The 21,542-nt window shown below is 44.5% G+C and overlaps 1 protein-coding gene across 2 annotated transcripts in view; it reads left to right on the top strand.

Moving 5' to 3' along the window:
• Positions 1 to 8,628: 8,628 nt before the first annotated feature.
• The window catches only part of tyro3 (TYRO3 protein tyrosine kinase), a 98,982-nt gene continuing 86,068 nt past the window's right edge, over positions 8,629 to 21,542 (top strand). For both annotated transcript variants that reach the window (XM_078563063.1, XM_078563062.1), the window contains exon 1: positions 8,629 to 8,846. In XM_078563063.1, coding sequence (XP_078419189.1) covers positions 8,795 to 8,846 — 52 coding nt within the window. In that variant the 5' untranslated portion in view covers positions 8,629 to 8,794. The remainder of the gene's footprint in view (positions 8,847 to 21,542) is intronic.

Genomic DNA, 21,542 nt, shown 5'->3' with positions numbered 1-21,542 from the left:
ATTTTGGTATCCTGTCGTTGATGAACTGTGTGGGAGGAGCGGCTCATAGTGGTATTTGGCCGTTTGCTGCATATGTAAAGGGAGTTTTCAAGCAAATGGATCAGGAAGGGCAGTTGACTTATTAACAGATATCCTATGAAACTAGTAGGGTTGGTACTCTAGATAGAAGGGATCAAATGGGTTCAGGGCCCTGCTTCATTCATGTGTGGTTAACAATGTCATTGTGCTAAGTCTGCACACCTACGTTCTCTAAGCTAATATATCTGGTGATGGTTGGTTGCACCACTAAAAGAATGATTGACGAGGCATGTCCAGAGGTAAATCAGGTTAAAGAGAAGACATGTTACACACTTAAAGAATTTAACTTGCAGGAGAACGGGGCCAAGTATTGCATGCAATTGAGGGAGACGAAAACAGTCATAAGAGGTTTGCCAAGAGATTTCTGGTAAAGTAGGTGATGTGCAATTATGGCACTAATTGCAAAAGCTTTTTCAGAAATGCTAAAAGGCCATTAAGGAGTGTATAAGGCCACTAAAGGATATTATAGGATGGATTAAATTGATTCTCAGACTACAGAAGAGTTACTAAATTAATATTTTGCAACAGTCTATATTCCTGTCATTAACAGAAACATAGAAAATAGGAGCAGAAGTAAGTCATTCGGCCCTTTGAGCCTGCCGGCCATTCAATATGATCATGGCTGATCCTCTATCTCAACACCATACTCCCCCTCTCTCCCCATTTCACTTGCTGCCTTTAGAGTCTAGAAATCTATTTCCTTAAAAATATTCAGTGACTTGGCCTCCACAGTCTTCTATGGTAGAGATTTCCACAGGTTCACCACTTGAAGTTTGTCCTCATCTCAGTCCTAAATGGCCTACCCTGTATTCTGAGACTGTGACTCCTTGTTCTAGACCCCTCAGCCAGAGGAAACATCATCCCTGCATGCAGTCTGTCCAACCCTGTCAGAATTTTATACGTTTCAATGAGATCCCCTCTCATTCTTCTAAACTCCAGTGAATACAGGCCTAGTTGACCCAACCTCTCATATGACATTCCTGCCATCCCAGGAATCAGTCTGGTGAACCTTCGCTGCACTCCCTCAATGGCAAGTATATCCTTTCTTAGGTAAGGAGAACAAAACTGCACACACTACTCCAGGTGTGGTCTCACCAAGGCCCTGTACAGTTGCAGTAAGACATCTTTGCTCCTGTAACCGAGTCCTCTCTCAATGAAGGTCAACATACCATTTGCCGTCTTAACTGCTTGCTGCACCTGCATGCTTGCTTTCAGTGATTGGTGTACAAGGACACCCAGGTCCCTTTGTACATCAACATTTCCCAATTTATCACCATTTAAGTAATACTCTGCAATTCTGTTTTTCCTACCAAAGTGGATAATTTCACACTCATCCACATTATACTGAATCTGCCATGTACTTACCCACTCACTAAACCTGTCTAAATTGCCTTAAAGACTTATAATACCTCCTCACCACTCACATTCCCACCTAGTTTTGTGTCATCAGCAAACTTGGAAATATTACAATTGGTTCCCTCATCCAAATCATTGAGATATATATATTGTGAATAGCTGGGGCCCAAGCACTGATCCATGTGGTACTCCACTAGTCGCCTGCTACTTTGATAAAAAATCATTTATTCCTACTCTTTCCTGTCAACCAATTCTCAATCCATGCCAATGTATTGCCCCCAATCCCATGTGCTTTAATTTTGTACACTAACCTCTTATGTTTACTAATGGTGTCCACAAGATTGGTTCTAGGCAATGTCCCCACTAAACTATCTGGGTGCAAGTACTGTGCAGACCTTGCTTTGTGATAAATGTTGTGTATGTGGCCACAGAAGAAAATTTAAAGGGAACGCACACAAGTAAATTTTGAAGGAACTTGGTTCTCAGTCAGCTACTCTTGGTTATCTTGATTAATGACCCAGACAGCAGTAATGTCACAAACGGAGCTGTTCATTATTGTGCCATTCACACTCACTCTGGACCAATGCTTTGTTTCTTTACTACAAGCATCACCACTCCCTTTGCCTTTTGTTCCATGCTATCTTTGTTATTTAATCTCTCCCTCCCTCTAATCTATCCCAGACTTTCCTTTTTGTTCTTCCTCCCCCTCCAGCCCCCTTTCTATGGCATTAAACCCATGAATATTTCTACCTTTCTTTATACCTGAAGAAGAGTTATATTTGACTTGAAACATTAAGTCTGTTTCTCTGTCCACAAATGCTGCCAGACCTGCTGAGTATTTCCAGCGCTCTCTGTTTTTGTACGTGTTGGGGATATGTTAAGTAAAATTACAGATGACACCAAAACTTGTGCAAGGGTTAAGACTTTAAAAAGCTCTCAACCAATTTTGTGTATTTTTAATGGCCCATTTCCCAGTGAAGGTTCAGGCCAAAGTAGAGAAACTGTAGTTAAAGCTAATCATTGGTTATTATTAATACAATCATTCAGTATAAATCAACGAACATCATTTTGACAGTACAAGTTGCTGGTCAGACCACATCTGACAGGCTGTGCCCAATATTGGGCCCTTCAGATAGTTGTGGGGTGTGGTGATATAATGCCCTTGGAAGAGGTGCAGAGAAGAACTGCGTGAATGATCCTTGGCTGCAAGAACCTTGGATAGGCTTAAGGGCCTTGGTCGATTTACTTCAGAGCACTGTAGACTTAGAGGCAAACTATTAGAGGTCTATAAAATAACTAAAGAGCTGGATAGCTTCCCATTGTTGGGCAGGGGCTGGGTAGATGTATAGTCATAAGGACTTCAGCCATCGTGAGATGTGATGCGAGCTTGATGGACTAGCTGCTCTTTTCCTGATCATCAATTTTACATATTCTTATAAAACATGTCATTGAGAGGCAGATTTCACACTCTCCTGGAAGATAAGACTCACCCAAGCTAAATGAGCTGGAGCTCAGCCATGCAATACCAACCACCAGCAGGAATCAACTACTCATGTGCGGAGGTACACACCAACGGTGAATGTAATAGTTTCGAAGGCCTAAGGAGCTGCAACAGAAGGTGCCAGTCCCGTCACTCATTGCTGGGTGGCTTCAGATATTGGGGTCAGTCATGAGTTGGAATGGAAATTGCCCCTAATGATGTGGGTTATGAGATGTCAGAGGAGAGGTTTTGATGCCAGGCAGGCGGGATGCTGTGCATGTGTGAACTTACACGCCTGATGGTAACACATGTGCAGCATTAAGGGAAGAAGATGGCAGTACCAACTCCCAGGAACTCAAGTAGGATGAGAATCTCACCCGCTCCACCTCCAATTCATCTCTCAGAAATCTTGTCAATTGACAATTCAAAATGATCTCTTTACCTGACAAAGAAGTTAGTCATGTAAATAAATAAGAGAAGATTCCTGAGCCCTTCCACTGAAGAGGGAACAAGTGTACCATTCCGACAAGAGCCTAGCTCAATGAATAGTACTCTTCCCTCCGAGTCAGAGTGGATTCAAGTCCCACTCCAGCAGTATGAGCACGGAATCTAGGCTGACACCCCAATGCAGTACTGAGGGAGTGCTGCAATATTGGAGGTGCCATCTTTAAGATAATATGTTAAACAATAGCTCTGTCTGTCCTTTCAGGTGGACATAAGAGATTCCATGGTGCTAGTCAAAGTAGGAGAGTTCGCCATGGTGTACTGGCCAATATTTAACTCTTAACAAACATTACAAAATCAGGTCATCTAGTCATTTATCTCATTGTTGCTTTGTGGGATTTCAAAAGGCATGTAAGATCAGAGAGACTTGGAGGATTATGTACACAAATCTTTGAAGGCAGCAGAACAAGTTGAGAATTGAACCTTGACTTAGGGTAGAAAAACAAGGAAGTTATGCTAAACATTTATAAATCACCGATTAGGGTGCAGCTGGTGTATTGTGTCCAATTCTGGGTAACACACTTTAGGAAGGATATCAAGGAGAGGATGCAGAAGAGATTTACTGGAATGGTTTTCAGTTCTGTGGAGAGACTAGAGATGCTGAGATTGTTCTCTTTAGAACAGAGAAGGTTAATGGGAGAGCTAATAGAAGTATTCAAAATTTCAAAACTAAGGAGGATTTTGATAGGGTAAATAAGGTGAAACTGCTTCCAGCGTCAGGAGAGTCAGTAACCAGAGGACACAGATTTAGGGTGATTGGCAAAAGAACATTATCAAGCAGTAAGTTATGGTGATGTGGAATGTACTACCTGGAAGTGTGGTTGGAAGCAGATTCAATAATAACTTTCAAAAGAGAATTGGATATGCATACGAACAAGGAGCAGGAGTAGGCCATTCAGCCCCTCGAGCCTGCTCCGCTATACCTGAAGGGGAGAAATTTACAGACCTATGTGGAAAGGCTGAGGAGTGGGCTTTAAAGGACAGGCACAATGGGCTGAATGGCCTCCTCTGCTGTGTCATTTTATGATTACAACAGTGACTACACTTCAAAGTACTTAATTGGTTGTAAAATATTTTGACACGTCCTGTGGTTGTGAAAGGCGCTTTATTTCAGGCGCCTCAGAACAGGCAATGCTTACAAACGTCTGAATGAGGCAAACATTTGCTGCCTCCTACTATTTCAACTGCAGAGAGGTATGCTAAACTGATAACCTGTATAGACAAACAACCCAGAAGGAGAATGTCTCCAACTTGTTCTCGAGCTGTTTGCACTAGCTGTAGGTCAGGACCTAAACTGTCTGTCCACCCACAGTGGGGATAAGCTCCAAAACTATCATGGAAAATGACCAGAAGAATTGGGCAGCTAACAACCTTAGACTGATTATATACTGCTATCCATGAACCCCAAAGAAAATGGAATCAACGTCTACCCACACCCATCCAAAATATTCTTCAGAAGAAACTATTTCTTGTGCTAATTGCAATTACAGTCATGATTGATACTATAACAAGGTCTATAATTATGTCCATCAGGTCCCATTTTCACTCCAGCTCATTAATTTTGCACCCCATTCCTGACATTGATTCCTCAACCCTGTCTTCTTAGTAACCTGGGTCTCCAGTGCTTTTGGACGCAGCACAAATAAGGCATAGATGTAAACTATGGTCCTAATATTCCCCTACCATTACTTGAAGAGAGCATGAAATTTGCCCAAAGCCTCAAGCACTGAGATCTAACTGCTAGTACAATCAGGCAGGATTCTGCATGGCTCTAAACTCTGAACTTGTACAATTGCTGATGAATTTTCTCCTACACATACTAGAGAAAAGCATCCGCCTCAACACACAAAATAACTGAATGCCACATTCATTGACATTTAATATGTCCTCTGATGAAGTCATGGTAACTTCTGCAGTTTTCACGAGCAAAATTGTGTTGGACAACAAAAGCTACCATTTAGGATGTTAATGGCATGAAACTGATGGTGAAATTTAATCTTTGCTCTTGGGTCCCACTGTGGTTTAAATAAATCACCCAAATCTCATGGTCAGATTCCGGCTTGTAACTCACTCCTAGAGATACGTTATTCCATAGAAAACCAGCTGAACACCTTACATGGATTCCAGCCTGTAACTCATCCCTGGGTATCCATTGTTCCATATATAAACCATCAGAACCTCTCACTTAGATTCCAGTCTGTAACTCAATCCCTGGTATTGAATATTCTATATATAAACCATTTGAAACCCTCAATTAGATTCCAGTCCATAACTCAGTCCGGGTATTGAATATTTTATATAAACCATCTGAACCCCTCGATTAGATTCCAGTCTGTAACTCACTCCTGGGTATCCATTATTCTATATATAAATCACCTGAACCCCTCGTCTAGATTCCAGACCGTAACTCACTCCCGGGTATCCACTATTCTATATGTAAACCATCTGAACCCCTCGATTAGATTCCAGCCTGTAACTCACTCCTGGGTATCCACTATTCTATATGTAAACCATCTGAACCCCTCGATTAGATTCCAGCCTGTAACTCACTCCTGGGTATCCATTATTCTATACATAAATCATCTGAACCCCTCGATTAGATTCCAGCCTGTAACTCACTTCCGGGTATCCATTATTCTATATATAAACCATCTGAACCCCTCGATTAGATTCCAGCCTGTAACTCATTCCTGGGTATCCACTATTCTTTACGTAAACCGTCTGAACCCCTCGATTAGATTCCAGCCTGTAACTCACTCCTGGGTATCCACTATTCTATATGTAAACCATCTGAACCCCTCGATTAGATTCCAGCCTGTAACTCACTCCCGGGTATCCATTATTCTATATATAAACCATCTGAACCCCTTGATTAGATTCCAGCCTGTAATTCACTCCCGGGTATCCATTATTCTATATATAAACCACCCCGAACCCCTCGATTAGATTCCAGCCTGTAATTCACTCCCGGGTATCCATTATTCTATATATAAACCATCTGAATCCCTCGATTAGATTCCAGCCTGTAATTCACTCCCGGGTATCCATTATTCCAAATATAAATCATCTGAACCCCTCGATTAGATTCCAGCCTGTAACTCACTCCCGGGTATCCATTATTCCAAATATAAACCAACTGAACCCCTCGATTAGATTCCAGCCGGTAACTCACTCCCGGGTATCCATTATTCCATATATAAACCATCTGAACCCCTCGATGAGATTCCAGCCTGTAACTCACTCCCGGGTATCCATTATTCTATATATAAACCATCTGAACCCCTCGATTAGATTCCAGCCTGTAACTCACTCCCGGGTATCCATTATTCTATATATAAACCATCTGAACCCCTCGATTAGATTCCAGCCTGTAACTCACTCCCGGGTATACATTATTCTATATATAAACCATCTGAACCCCTCGATGAGATTCCAGCCTGTAACTCACTTCCGGGTATACATTATTCTATACATAAACCATCTGAACCCCCCGACTAGATTCCAGCCTGTAACTCACTCCCGGGTATTTGTTATTCTATATATAAACCATCTGAACCCCTCGATTAGATTCCAGCCTGTAACTCACTCCCGGGTATCCATTATTCTATACATAAACCATCTGAACCCCCCGACTAGATTCCAGCCTGTAACTCACTCCCGGGTATTTGTTATTCTATATATAAACCATCTGAACCCCTCGATTAGATTCCAGCCTGTAACTCACTCCCAGGTATACATTATTCTATATATAAACCATCTGAACCCCTCGATTAGATTCCAGCCTGTAATTCACTCCCGGGTATCCATTATTCCAAATATAAATCATCTGAACCCCTCGATTAGATTCCAGCCTGTAACTCACTCCCGGGTATCCATTATTCCAAATATAAACCAACTGAACCCCTCGATTAGATTCCAGCCTGTAACTCACTCCCGGGTATCCATTATTCCATATATAAACCATCTGAACCCCTCAATTAGATTCCAGCCTGTAACTCACTCCCAGGTATCCATTATTCTATATATAAACCACCCCGAACCCCTCGATTAGATTCCAGCCTGTAATTCACTCCTGGGTATCCATTATTCTATATATAAACCATCTGAACCCCTCGATGAGATTCCAGCCTGTAACTCACTCCTGGGTATCCATTATTCTATATATAAACCATCTGAACCCCTCGATTAGATTCCAGCCTGTAACTCACTCCCGGGTATTTGTTATTCTATATATAAACCATCTGAACCCCTCGATTAGATTCCAGCCTGTAACTCACTCCCGGGTATACATTATTCTATATATAAACCATCTGAACCCCTCGATGAGATTCCAGCCTGTAACTCACTCCTGGGTATCCATTATTCTATATATAAACCATCTGAACCCCTCGATGAGATTCCAGCCTGTAACTCACTCCCGGGTATCCATTATTCTATATATAAACCATCTGAACCCCTCGATTAGATTCTAGCCTGTAACTCACTCCCGGGTATCCATTATTCTATATATAAACCATCTGAACCCCTCGATTAGATTCCAGCCTGTAACTCACTCCCGGGTATTTGTTATTCTATATATAAACCATCTGAACCCCTCGATTAGATTCCAGCCTGTAACTCACTCCCGGGTATACATTATTCTATATATAAACCATCTGAACCCCTCGATTAGATTCCAGCCTGTAACTCACTCCCGGGTATACATTATTCTATATATAAACCATCTGAACCCCTCGATTAGATTCCAGCCTGTAACTCACTCCCGGGTATACATTATTCTATATGTAAACCATCTGAATCGACCCCAGAACACTGGGTGACTCGCACTTTGAGGTCTATCCCAGCCCCTGGATGGTGTCGATGCTATTTGAAAGCCGTGGGGGGGTGCGGATGATTTCACGTCCTCTATGAGCCAATGATGGGAGACGGTCTGGATGATGCTGGAGCTGAGCTCAGTTAGAAGATGAATTGATCTGAGGACAGTATCGGAGCTGGAGGCACTGGGGCTTCAGGTTGCAGCTTGCCGACGTGCAGTGCCTTTTCCGAACCCTTAAACTCCTCCTTGTTTTCTGGCTTGAGATCCATAGGGAGAAGCGATGGGAGGTCCCTCAATCTCCTCCTCCTCCTGCCAAGTCTTTGGTCGCTGGCACTGTCGAGGTGCAGGGTAGAAGCTCTGAGCTGGAGGCGATTGAAGTCGTGGGGGGGTGGGTTGGGGTGGGGGGTGGGAGCTATGAGGCGCTGGCTGCCCCCGGAGAGGGCTCACACTGCGGTGTAAATGCAGAGCAGGATTCACAGTGTACAACATCATTAATAACAACCCCGCTGTAAGCAGTCACAGCTTTCCGGCCCCTTCTGAAGCTGGGTCTGTATATCTGGATGATTCCGGGATTGTGCCTGACCATCGCCCTCCTGCTCCGGCTCACCTGGGGTAAGTTGGATCAGAAGGAAGGGAAGGGGAGAAAAACAAAGTTTGGAGAGAGGGCGACCAAAGTTTTGCAAACTTTAGCGGGGGTTATGGCTGGAGGCAGAGTTTTTATTTGTTTGCCATTTGTTGAAAGGAGTATTTTAATTTACTTTTCCCTAATTCTTGTCTCAGTAGCTATGGATTTGCTCGGATTGCTAAACTGTCTCTGGAAGCTGCCCTGCAGCAGTTCCTCTCCGGTGATGAGGAAAGTTGGCATTATGCACTGGGCAGTGCGAGTGAGAAAGCGGCTGTCCTGGGCCATCCCCTTCATATGTTAAACCAAACCTTCTCTCTGACCAGAGAGAGAGGAGCAGTATATGTACAGGGGAAAAGGTTGCCATGAGGATTTTGTAACCTGCCTTAGTAAGAATATGTTTATGATTTTGTTATATAAAACATGGAGATGTAATCTGCACACCTAGTGACACCACATCGCAGTGACATCACATCGCAGTGACATCACACCGCAGTGACCAAATTGCAGTGACATCACACCGCACTGACATCACACCGCAGTGACATCACACCGCAGTGACACCACACTGCAGTGACCACATCACAGTGACATCACACCGCAGTGACACCACATCGCAGTGACCACATCGCAGTGACATCACACTGCACTGACATCACACCGCAGTGACATCACACCGCAGTGACACCACACTGCAGTGACCACATCACAGTGACATCACACCGCAGTGACACCACATCGCAGTGACCACATCGCAGTGACACCACACTGCAGTGACCACATCACAGTGACATCACACCGCAGTGACACCACATCGCAGTGACCACATCGCAGTGACATCACACTGCAGTGACCACATCGCAGTGACATCACACTGCAGTGACACCGCACCACAGTGACATCACACTGCAGTGACATCACACCACAGTGACACCACACCGCAGTGACACCACATTGCAGTGACATCACACTGCAGTGACATCACACCGCAGCAACACCACATCGCAGTGACATCACACTGCAATGACATCACACCGCAGTGACACCACATCGAAATGACATCACACCGCAGTGACACCACATCGCAGTGACATCACACTGCAGTGACATCACACCACATTGACATCACAGATAAGCGACATTACACTGCAGTGACCTCACATCACAGTGACATCACACTGCATTGACACATCGCAGTGACATCACATCACAGTGATATCACATGTAACTGACATCACATTGCAGAGGCCACATCACAGTGACATCATAAATAAGTGACATCACATCACAGTGATGTCATATCACAGTGACATCACAAGCAAGTGTAATCAAATTGCAGTGACATCACACCACAGTGACATCACATCGGCATGATCTTGCAGTATCATCACAGATGAGTAACATTAGCTCACACACGAGAGACATCATGTCACAGTGTTGTCCCACGTGAGTAACATCACATAGCAGTGACAGCTTAAAGAGGAGAGACAGGCAGAGAGGTATAGTGAGGAAATTTCAGAGCTGAGGATTCCAGGCATGGCCGCCAATGGTGGTGTAGAGGAAGGGGGGATGCACAAGACGACTAAGTCAGGAATTGTTGAAGGTGGCAGAACATATTGAGAAAGTGGTTAAAAAGACATGAGATCCTGGGTTTTATAAATAGAGACATAGAGTACAAAAGCAAGGAATTTATGATGAATCTTTATAAAATACGGATTCAGCCTCAGCTGGAGTATTGTGTTCAATTCCAGGCACTGCAATTTATGAAGTGTGTGAAGGCTTTAGAGAGGGCACAGAAAAGATTTACGAGAATGATTGGCCAGATGAGGGACATAAGTTACTTGGATAGATTGGACAAGTTGGAGTTGTGCTCCTTAGAGAGAGAACGTTGAGAGGAGATTTAATAGAGGTGTTCAAAATCATGAGTGGTCCAGATAGGGTAGATAGAGAGGAACTTTCCATTCATAAAGGTGGAAGGATCATAAACCAGAGGACAACAATTTGAGTAATTGGAAAAAGAACCAACAGGGAAATGAGGAAAACTTTTTTAATGCAGTGAGTGGTTAGCATCTGGAATGCACTTCCTGAGAGTATGATTCAATCATGGCTTTCACAAGAAAGTTGGATAATTATCTGAAGAGAAAACAATTACGGGGATATGGGAAAAGAGTGGGGTAGTGACACTAGCTGAGATGCTCATGCAGGGAGTCAGCACAGACACGATGGGCTGATTGGCATCCTTCTGTGCTCTAATCATTCTGTGATTTGAGGCATTTGCTCCCTGCCCTTGATCCACTCTCTGCTTTTAACCCCTTCACTGCCCCAATCTCCTCCCTGCCCCTAACTCCCTTCCTGCCTCTAACCGGCTCCTTACCCAACACCCTCCCCTGCCCCTAACCTCCTCCCTGTCCCTAACCCCCTCCCTACCCCTAACCCTCTCCCTGCCCCTAACCCCCTCCCTGCCCCTAACCCTCTCCCCACCCCTAACACCCAACCTGCCCCTAACCTCCTCCCTGCCCCTAATCCCCTCCCTACCCCTAACCCCTTCACTACCCCAATCCCCTCCCTGCCCCTAACCCTCTCCCTGCCCCTAACCCTCTCCCTGCCCCTAACACTCTCCCTGCCCCTAACACCCTCCCTGTCCCTAACACCCTCCCTGCCCCTGATCCCCTCCCTGCCCCTAACCCTCTCTCTGCCCCTAACCCTCTCCTTGCCCCAACACCCTCCCTGCCCCTAACCCTCTCCCTGCCCCTAACACCCAACCTGCCCCTAACCCTCTCCCTGCCCCTAACCCTCTCCCTGCCCCTAACCCTCTCCCTGCCCCAACCCTCTCCCTGCTCCGAACCCTCTCCCTGCCCCAACCCTCTCCCTGCTCCTAACCCTCTCCCTGTCCCTAACACCCTCGCTGCCCCTAACCCTCTCCCTGCCCCAACCCTCTCCCTGCCCCTAACACCCAGCCTGCCCCTGACCTCCTCCCTGCCCCTAATCCCCTCCCTTCCCTGACCCCCTCCTGGTCCCTAACTTCTGCCTGTCCCTCAGCTCCCCCCTGATGCCAACCCTGCTCCTAACCCGCTCACTGACCCTGACCTCCTCCCTGCCCCTAACCCCTCATTGTCCCTAACCCCTCACTGCCCCTAAACCCCTCACTGCCCCTAACCCCCCACTGCTCCATACCCCTCACTGCCCCTAATACCCTCACTGCCCCTAACCCCCTCACTGCCCCTAACCCCCTCACTGCCCCGACCCCCTTCCCTGCCTTTAACCCCTCTCTGCCCTAATCCACTCCCTGCCCCTAACCTACTCCCTGCCCCTAAGTCCCTCCCGTGTCCATAAACCTCTCCCTGCCCCTGACCTCCTCCCAGCCCCAACCCCCTCTCTGCCATTAACCCTCTCCCTTTACCACCCTCAGTGCAGCACTGTATAGAAGCAGCAGCTGATTGTCTATGCAGTGTTAATGCGCCTTTCTGATGATTCTAACACTCTCTGTGGTTTGTACTCTGCTGAGCAGCTGTGACATTGGAGCACACAGTTTTCCCGTGAGTGTCTGTTCAATTTGTGACTCAGTACCCTGGGTAGTTAAACTATTTTTTAAATGGAAGGAAAGTCCAGGAGAATGTTTTCCCTTGCAGGTATCTTTCTATTTTCTCCTGCCCTGATGCAATGAGTAGATTCCCTCCAAAGTGGTACTGAGTCATTCAGATCAGAAGGTTGTTTGCTCAATCCTTGCTCTGAGAGTCCCAGGTATGGGAAGAGAGAATACAAACTACCAGCTGGGTTTTCCACTCCCTAGCAGTATCTATTGTCACCCATTCAGGTGTGTAGGTGTCAGGGGAGGATAAAATCAGGCTAAACTGTGATGCCATGTGTAGTGGAATAGCCTGCCGATGCCCACACAGAAGAGCAGGGGTGGTTCTGGAGTGTAGAAAGTATCTGTGCCTTGTAGCGAGGAGAAAGGCGGGAGGGGTACGAAGAATAAAGTGCTTGGCAGACTTAGAAACAAACACATTGTTTAGTCAAAAACATGACGGTCTCCACCGAGATTAAAAAGACGTTGGTTTACAGAAATGCCAAGGTGTATTTAGATCAGTAGTGTTTTTGCGTACAGGCCATAAGGGAGAGTTTTAATCACTGCAAGATCTCTTTCACCTTTAACTAACATTTGTGAAACTTGATTCTGTTCACTTGTTCCAGAAAGTTAAACAGCTTCTAACTTCCAGCGGTACAGTATTTCCATATTTGAATAGCACTCGGGAGCCGAGCTTTTATCTTGTACAATGAACAAATCAGTCTAACCTCAGTGGTGGGGAAACAATTGGAAGCGATTCTGAGGGACAGAATTAACCTACACTTGGAGAGGCAGGGATTAATCAAGGACCGTCAGCACGGCTTTGTTAAGGGGAGGTCATGTCTGACCAATTTGATTTAATTTTTCGAAGAGGTGACCAGGTGTGTAGATGAGGGCAATGCATTTGACGTAGTCTACTTGGACTTCAGCGAGGCTTTTGATAAGGTCCCGTATGGGAGACTGATAACGAAGGTAAGAGCCCATGGGATCCAAGGTAATTTGGTAAATTGGATCCAGAATTGGCTGAGTGGCAGGAAGCAGAGGTTGATGGTCGAGGGGTGTTTTTTTGACTGAATGCTTGTGTCCAGTGGGGTTCCTCAGGGATTGGTATTGGGTCCCTTGCTGTTTGTGGTATATATAGACGATTTAGACTTGAATGTAGGAGGGTTGATCAGTAAGTTTGCAGATGACACGAAAATTGGTGGGGTGGTAAATAGTGAGGAGGATAGCCTTAGATTACAGGAGGATGTAGACAGGCTGGTCAGATGGGCTGATCAGTGGCAAATGGAATTTAATCCGGATAAGTGTGAGGTGATGCACTTGGGCAGGACAAACAAGGCACGGGAATACATGATAAATGGTAAGACCCTGGGAAGTACCGAGGATCAGAGGGACCTTGGTGTGCATGTCCACCAGTCCCTTAAGGTAGCAGGGCAGGTAGATAAGGTGGTTAAGAAGGCATATGGGATACTTGCCTTTATTAGCCAAGGCATAGAATATAAGAGCAGAGAGGTTATGTAGAAACTGTATAAAACACTGGTTAGGCCACAGCTTGAGTATTGCATGCAGTTCTGGAATCCGCATTATAGGAAGGATGTGATTGCACTAGAGAGAGTGCAGAGGAGATTTACCAGGATGTTGCCTGGGCTGGAGAGTTTTAGTTATGAGGAGAGATTGGATAGACTGGGGTTATTTTCCCTGGAGCAGAGGAGATTGAGGGGGGACATGATTGAGGTGTATAAAATTATGAGGGGCATAGATAGGGTAGACAGGAAGGAACCTTTCCCCTTGGTGGCGGGATCAATAACCAGGGGGCATAGGTTTAAGGTAAGGGGCAGGAGGCTTAGAGGGGATGTGGGGAAGAATTTTTTCACCCAGAGGGTGGTGGGAATCTGGAACTTACTACCTGAAGGGTGGTAGAAGCAGATACCCTCATAATATTTAAGAAGTATTTGGATATGCACCTGCGATGCCATGGCATACAAGGCTATGGGCCTAGTGCTGGAAAATGGGATTAGAATAGTTAGATACTTGTTTGACTGGTGCAGACTCAATGGGCCGAAGGGCTTTTTTCTGTGCTGTAGACCTCTATGACTCTATGACTATGACATTTCTCAAGGCGCATTTGCTGCCGGGATGGCTTTTTATTTTATTTTTCCATGCAAATAGGATGTGCAAGTGGGTGTGTCCCACTCACTAGCAGTGGCAGTTCACCACAGGCAGAGTGCCATCAGCCTTTTGTTACTGCATGACTGCTGTGCTCTTGTTTGGGAAATTCAATAAAGATAGGGAGTACTATTGCAGGCCCCAGGTTAGGTAAAACATGCCTAAGATGCAAAGTAAATCTGTCTTGTGCTCCTGTGCCAGGTCGGACTTGCGAACTCTGTTTGGAGCATTCCAGGTTTCATCACGTGACCTCCCACCTCCAACCACCCCACCCATTATCCCCCACCATTGATTTACCATTGGTCAACCAGTACATCTATCCCATAGTGAACCCACCAATGAGAAAGCAAGCAGACCGTCCTGCCCCCAATTGGAATATTCTTCACTGACAATTAAATACCTCCCTTTGCCTAATATTTTTTTTACAAACAATAGAGGAAAGTGCTTTAAAAAAACGCAGTTATTTTTGTTATGATTTTTTTTCTCCTGGGTTGTCCAGGCGATTATCATTAAACTCCTCCAGACTCCCAGTGCAACCTGAGAGAATTGGCAGCCCTACTCCCAAATAGATTAGATAACGGGGAAACAAACTCCCTATACACTCTCCCACGAAGATACACACACCTGAAATGCAACCTACAATCTCCTAATAACATGCTTCCATTCTACCCTCAGATACTAAACCCCTTTGTGTCATCTTTACTCAGTATTTGTGTCTGAGTGGCAGGGTTGTATTGCGAGTTGGTTCTGCGCGTACAATATTTCAGAGGCTACTTACAGCCCAAGACTGATTTGGTGATATGTTTCGGAGTCAGTGGAAAGCCTTTGCAGAGCCCAGAGATGAAATGGGTGAGGGGTGAGGCTGTGGCAGAGGGGATTGTACAGTGTGGGTGCATTGTGTGGTGTACTGAGTCACATGGATCAGGAAGATCCCAAGTTCAGCTGACAGCCATTGCTGAGTAAGTTGGGGGAGGTGGGGGGCATGACTGGCCTCTGCCACTGTGGGCTAAGGATGGTGGAAACAGCCGAGATTCCCCCACCTTGACCTATATCCAATGCGAGGTGAGAATGCCGGTTGAGGAGAGATTGGGCTCGGCTATGAGGCTGTGGTTTCAGAACCCCTGACTTCACTGCATTCCACCATGAAACCCACATTCAAAAAAAAAAGAAAGAAAAGACTTGCGTTTATGTAACCCCTTTCACGATCTCAGGCTATCCTGACATACATTACAGCCAAGAAAGTACCTTTGAACTGTTGTAAAGTAGGGAAATGCAGCAGCTGTTTTTTTTTGCACAGCAGAATCCCACAAACAGCGATATAATGACCAGATCGACAGCACCTCCAACAGTGCAGCACTCCCTCAGCATTGCACCAGAGTGGAGGTCTGGATGTTGTGCTCGAGTCTCTGGAGTTGGGCTTTGCCTGACACCTTTCTGACGTTAAGATGAGATGAGAGTCCAACCCACTGAGCTGCACTATCAAAATAGGAGGACAGGAAATAAACAAGGACAATAGAGGGTTAGTGGCCTGTGAAAAGAACAGGTTTGACGACTGAAAGATTTGACCTATTCCCTGCTTCCTTATCTTACTTATTGCAGATAAGAGGCGAAGAGATGGATGCAGCTCTGATGACTCATTTGTGCACTTGCCTTATTTAGCTCAGAGTGGACCAATAAGGATGCCATCACTGTTGGGTGAATAAACTTGTGTTGGGAGCCACTGAGGGAGTGGGGTGAGGGTGATGAGGCTGTGGGGTGGGGTGGGGGGGAACCTGTGGTTCCTCAGGTTTAGAGCAGACAGCTCAACCACAGCTGGTTCTTGTTTGTGTGAACACTCCCCATTGAACAAATTGCATATGGCAGAGCCCAATTCTTCAGGAGTGAATCTGGCTGAGAGGACCTGACGTGGCACCCGCCTCGGGATTCAGAGTGGTATGGGCGGAGGTCAAGGTTCAACGTTGTCCTATCCCTCACTCCACTGAGACCCTCACCTCAGAGTCAAAAGCTGGGAGAAACCCCCTTCCTGTCCTGATGTTGGGTGGGGGCCTGGGAGAGAGGGTGGAGGTGGGCTTGGGGAAGGGAAAAAACAGTAAAATCTGGGAAATAAGGGCACTGGTCTGAACTGGCGTTCCATTTTAAGGTATACAAGACCGGTTCGGACCAGTACTCTATTTCCCAGTTTTTTCTGTTTTTTTCCCACTGATATGTTAGGAACAGTTGACATTCAGTTGCCCTTGTAACTGACCAATAGCAGTACTTGAGATTCAACCCCCAGCTGTAATTTGAGTGTGGAAAGGGGGAACATGAAGTGGGAGTGGGGGTGGGGGGAGCGGTGGTGGTCAGTGGTGAAATAAAGACATTTTATATCCTCACACATCAGAGTTCTCATGAATGAGAGGAATTTTCAGCTTTGTGTGTGTTCTTCCTCAAGTTCTGATTCTACCTGTTCCATTATAAACACTGATGAGGAAGGTTATTAGGCTCATCTTAGCACATCCTTCCAGAATGCTGCCCCACTAGCCACCATTGCAACGTCTAATTGGTTCTTAAATCATACCTGAGTTTTACCCCCACTACTTTATCTGAGGGGCCATGCCATGAATTGTCCATTTTTTAGAAAATCAACTTGAAATAATTTCCCAGATTTACATATCCTTAACTGTTGCATAAAACTATGTTGAGTATACATTACAAAAACAGTCCAACTAGTCTGTGCTGGGGTTTATACTCTACATGAGTCTCCTCCCATTTCATTTGCCTTGTCTCAGCCTTTCAGAATATATTTCTATTCCCTTTCTCTCACAAACTCATCTAGTTCTTATGAAAGCATCTAAGCTATTTGCCTCAACTACTTCCTGTGGTAGCGATTTCCACATTCTAGCCTCACTGAATTGAGAAATTTCTCCTTATTTCCCTATTGGATTTATTAATAACTATCTTGTATTTTTGGCTCCTAGTTTTGGATTCTCCCAAAGTGGGCGAGCTCTCTCCACATCTACCCTGTCCAATCCATTGATAGTTTTAAAGACCTCGATCAAGTCACCTCTAAGTCTCCTATATCCTAAAGCAAGCAGACTCAACTTGTTCAATTTTTCCTGATAGCTGTAATCTTTCAGTTCTGTTACCATCCTTATAAATCTTTTTAAAACTTCCTCCAATGCTTCTATGTCCTTTTCATTGTGTGGAAACCAGAACTATGCATGGCCCTCCGAATGCGGCCTGACCAGGGTCCTATACAAGTTTAATATAACTTCACTACTTTTGAATTCTGTACCCCTAGAAATATATCTCTGTGCTTTGTTAACATTTTCAGCAGCTTTTCTAACCAACAGTGCTGCTTTCAATGATGTATTCATCTCTATCCCTAGATCCCTTTGCTTTTCTAGCCCATTCAGTTTCTTGTTTTCTAAGATGTAGCTGGTGTTTCTATTTTTCTTCACATTTCTCTATGTTAAAGTTCATTTGTTATTTAACTGCCCAGTCTTCAACTTTCCTAATATCTTTTTATGTTCCATCACTCCTCAGTGTTTGCTGGTGCCCCAGTTTGGTGTCATCTTCAAATTTTGATATTGTGTTACTTGTTCCTAAATCCAAAGCATTGTTGTAAATTATGACTAACAGTGGCCCCAGCACTGATCCGTGTGGATCAATTTCTACCATCCTTCAACTTGAATAACTACCCTTTACCGCAACTCTCGGCTTTCTACTTCTTAGCCAATTCACTATCCATTTACTTTCCACATGCCTTTGGCCTGAGCCGACTGTGCAGCTTATTGCAGCCTTTTGAGAAAAGAAGTGCATGACATCTACTTGTTATCCTTGTCTGCTCTTTCCATTACCTCTTCAAAGAATTATTTCAAGTTAATTAAGTGTGACTTCAACTTTTGAATCCATGCTGGCTGTTTTTTAAATGATATTTTCTGTCTCCAGATCCTCTGCTATCGCTTTTTTTATTTAGCATAGATTCCAGTATTTTTCCTACAATTTATGTTAAGCTGACGGTTTATAGTTCTCAGGTTTTCTTCTATCCCCCCCCTTTTGTATATTGGAGCAATGTTAACTGTTCACCAGTCTCCTGGCACAATGCAACTTTTATATATTTATAAACAAGTGCCCTGCTACTTGCCATGAATATATATGAGGGTTTGCCATCTGGACCTGGGGTCTAATCCTCATTTAGCTTTGCTTGTTCTTCAATTATTTCCTTCCTTTATCTGAGCGTGTTAATATTTTTAAGCTCATCCTCTAGTAAAGTGTCTATTTTTAAAAACTTTTAAAGTTTTCCTTTTTAGTTATGGCATTTTAACCCTCAGAAATGGGTGGATGAGGGTTGGGTGAGATGTTTAAACTTTAAAGATTTGAAACCTGACCCCAACCCGCCTCCAACTGAACCACTTCCAGGTTCAACTAAGGCAGGAAGAAGGGAGGGCAGCCAATCAGCTCCCAGAAGGCAGTGGGGGTTGGTGGGTGGGGGATGGTGGCGGTGGTGATTGGACAATGAAATATTCCAGCAAAGCTGGCAGCCTTTGGGTTAACCTGCTTTACAAGTTTAACTGGCTGGCTGTGTTTCCCAGCCCTTGGGAAACTCGGCAGCTAAGAGTAGGCGAGGCCAGCTTCAGGGAGAAGTGCCTTTGCCTAGCCCCCAAACTCCCCCATCCATGGTCCCATTAGAAAGCTAACATCTGGTGGGGAACCTGCCAAAACTCCACAGTGTGCGGAGAAACAAGTAATTGTGGGTTTCCTGACAGAAACTTCACCCCTGCCTACACATCACACCCCTCCCTGTTTGTCTGTGGAGCATAGTTCTTTTTATATTTTTTGATAATTTGATTTCATAATTTCTCTTTGCCTCCCTGATGGATTTTAAAAACTTCAAAGGTTTTGGTCTTTTCTTTTGTTCTCCTCAATAAGCACGTCCTCTTGGGCTTTTTCTTTATATTCAGTGTTCTCTAATTCTTTATTTATTTGCGATGCCTCCAGAATTAAATAGCTTGTTTTTGATTTTTAGTGGTTTATGTTTTTCTTAGTCTCTGTTGATTACCCTTTCAAAGATGTTCTGCTGTTTATGACCTTTTTAATGTCACTCTCACTCCTAATATTCCACACTATTTTGGGATCGCTGCTACTTAGATGCTCTGTTACTCTTACTTTTATCTGTTCTGGTTCATTATCCATAACAAGATCCAGCAGTGGTTCCTATCTCATTGGACTGTGCAGAAAAGAGTCCTGTATACAATGTAAAAACTCAATTCTCTTTTCTCCTTTTGCTACTTCTCCTTGCCAGTTTACTATAGACATAATTGAACTCTCTCAAGATTATTATCCCTGCAATCCATATGATTTCTGTAATTATCTTACTGTTGGTTATATGCGTTTTTCGATTTGCATTATATTATATTTGACTAGTAAATCAGTTTTACCTCCCTTCTTCTTTTCTTGCCTATTTGTGTTATATCCTGCAATATTTTGTTGCCAATCCTGTTCTTTATGTAGCCGTGTTTCAGTCATTCCTACTGAATCCAGATCCTCTCTACAACTTATTGCCTCCAGTTCATCCACTTAGGTTTGAATACTATGTACATTGTTGTCCCAACAGTTCAAATTGTTTTTTTGTTGTTTATTATTCTCCTGTCACTGTTTTTAGTGGGATTTTTTATCTTCATGCTGTGTGACTTTTTCTGATCTCTGGCCGTTTGTGTTTACTACTCCTTCCTTTAATTTGCCCTTTGCTCTCTTCCCCTGATTGTTTTATTGTTAGATTTCTGTTATTTCTAGCCATTCCCTCCCCACCCCATGTTATTAGTTTACTGTCTTATTTTTAGCCCTAGTTATCTTTTCTACTAGGGCCTTGGGCCCAGCTTGGTTCTGGCCCTAGTACAAGTTGCATAACTTGAAAGCCCAGTTTCCCAAACCACACCTTTAGCCAAGTGTTAACTTTCCTAATCGGTTTGTCCCAGTTACAATTTTTACGTAGCTCGGGTAATGATCCTGAGTTTATTATTCCTGAGGTTTCGCTTTTCATTTTAATTACACCTGACCTACCTACCTAATCCCATTTACCAGCACTTGGCCCATAGCCTTGAATGTTATGACGTGCCAAGTGCTCATCCAGGTACTTTTTAAAGGATGTGAGGCAACCCGCTTCCACCATCCTCCCAGGCAGCGCATTCCAGACCGTCACCACCCTCTGGGTAAAAAAGTTTTTCCTCACATCCCCCCTAAACCTCCTGCGCCTCACCTTGAACTTATGCCCCCTTGTGACTGACTCTTCAACTAAGGGGAACAGCTGCTCCCTATCCACCCTGTCCATGCCCCTCATAATCTTGTACACCTCGATCTGGTTGCCCCTCAATCTTCTCTGCTCCAACGAAAACAACCCAAGTCTATCCAACCTCTCTTCATAACTTAAATGTTTCATCCCAGGCAACATCCTGGTGAATCTCCTCTGCACCCCCTCCAGTGCAATCACATCCTTCCTATAATGTGGAGACCAGAACTGCACACAGTACTCCAGCTGTGGCCTCATCAAGGTTCTATACAACTCCAACATGACCTCCCTACTTTTGTAATCTATGCCTCGATTGATAAAGGCAAGTGTCCCATATGCCTTTTTCACCACCCCACTAACATGCCCCTCCGCCTTCAGAGATCTATGGACACACATGCCAAGGTCCCTTTGTTCCTCAGAATCTTTCCTTATAACTCAGACCTCCAAGACTTGACCACTTCTAACACACAAATTCATTTCCCTTGTGACTCAGTGACCAAAACTGAACACTCTTATCTCAAGGTACGGTCTGATCATACTCTGTACAATTTGATTATGCTATCCTTTAACTTGTATTCTATTTATTCTATGTAGTTCAATATTCTGTTGACTTGAACTTAAGCAAAGCTTTTTAAAAATTCTTTCATGGGCGTCGGCAAGGTCAGCATTAGTTGCCCATCCCTAATT

The sequence above is a fragment of the Cetorhinus maximus genome, chromosome 18, assembly GCF_964194155.1.
Source record: "Cetorhinus maximus chromosome 18, sCetMax3.hap1.1, whole genome shotgun sequence".
Taxonomy (NCBI): Eukaryota; Metazoa; Chordata; class Chondrichthyes; order Lamniformes; family Cetorhinidae; genus Cetorhinus; species Cetorhinus maximus.
This window is presented reverse-complemented; position numbering and strand designations above follow the sequence as displayed.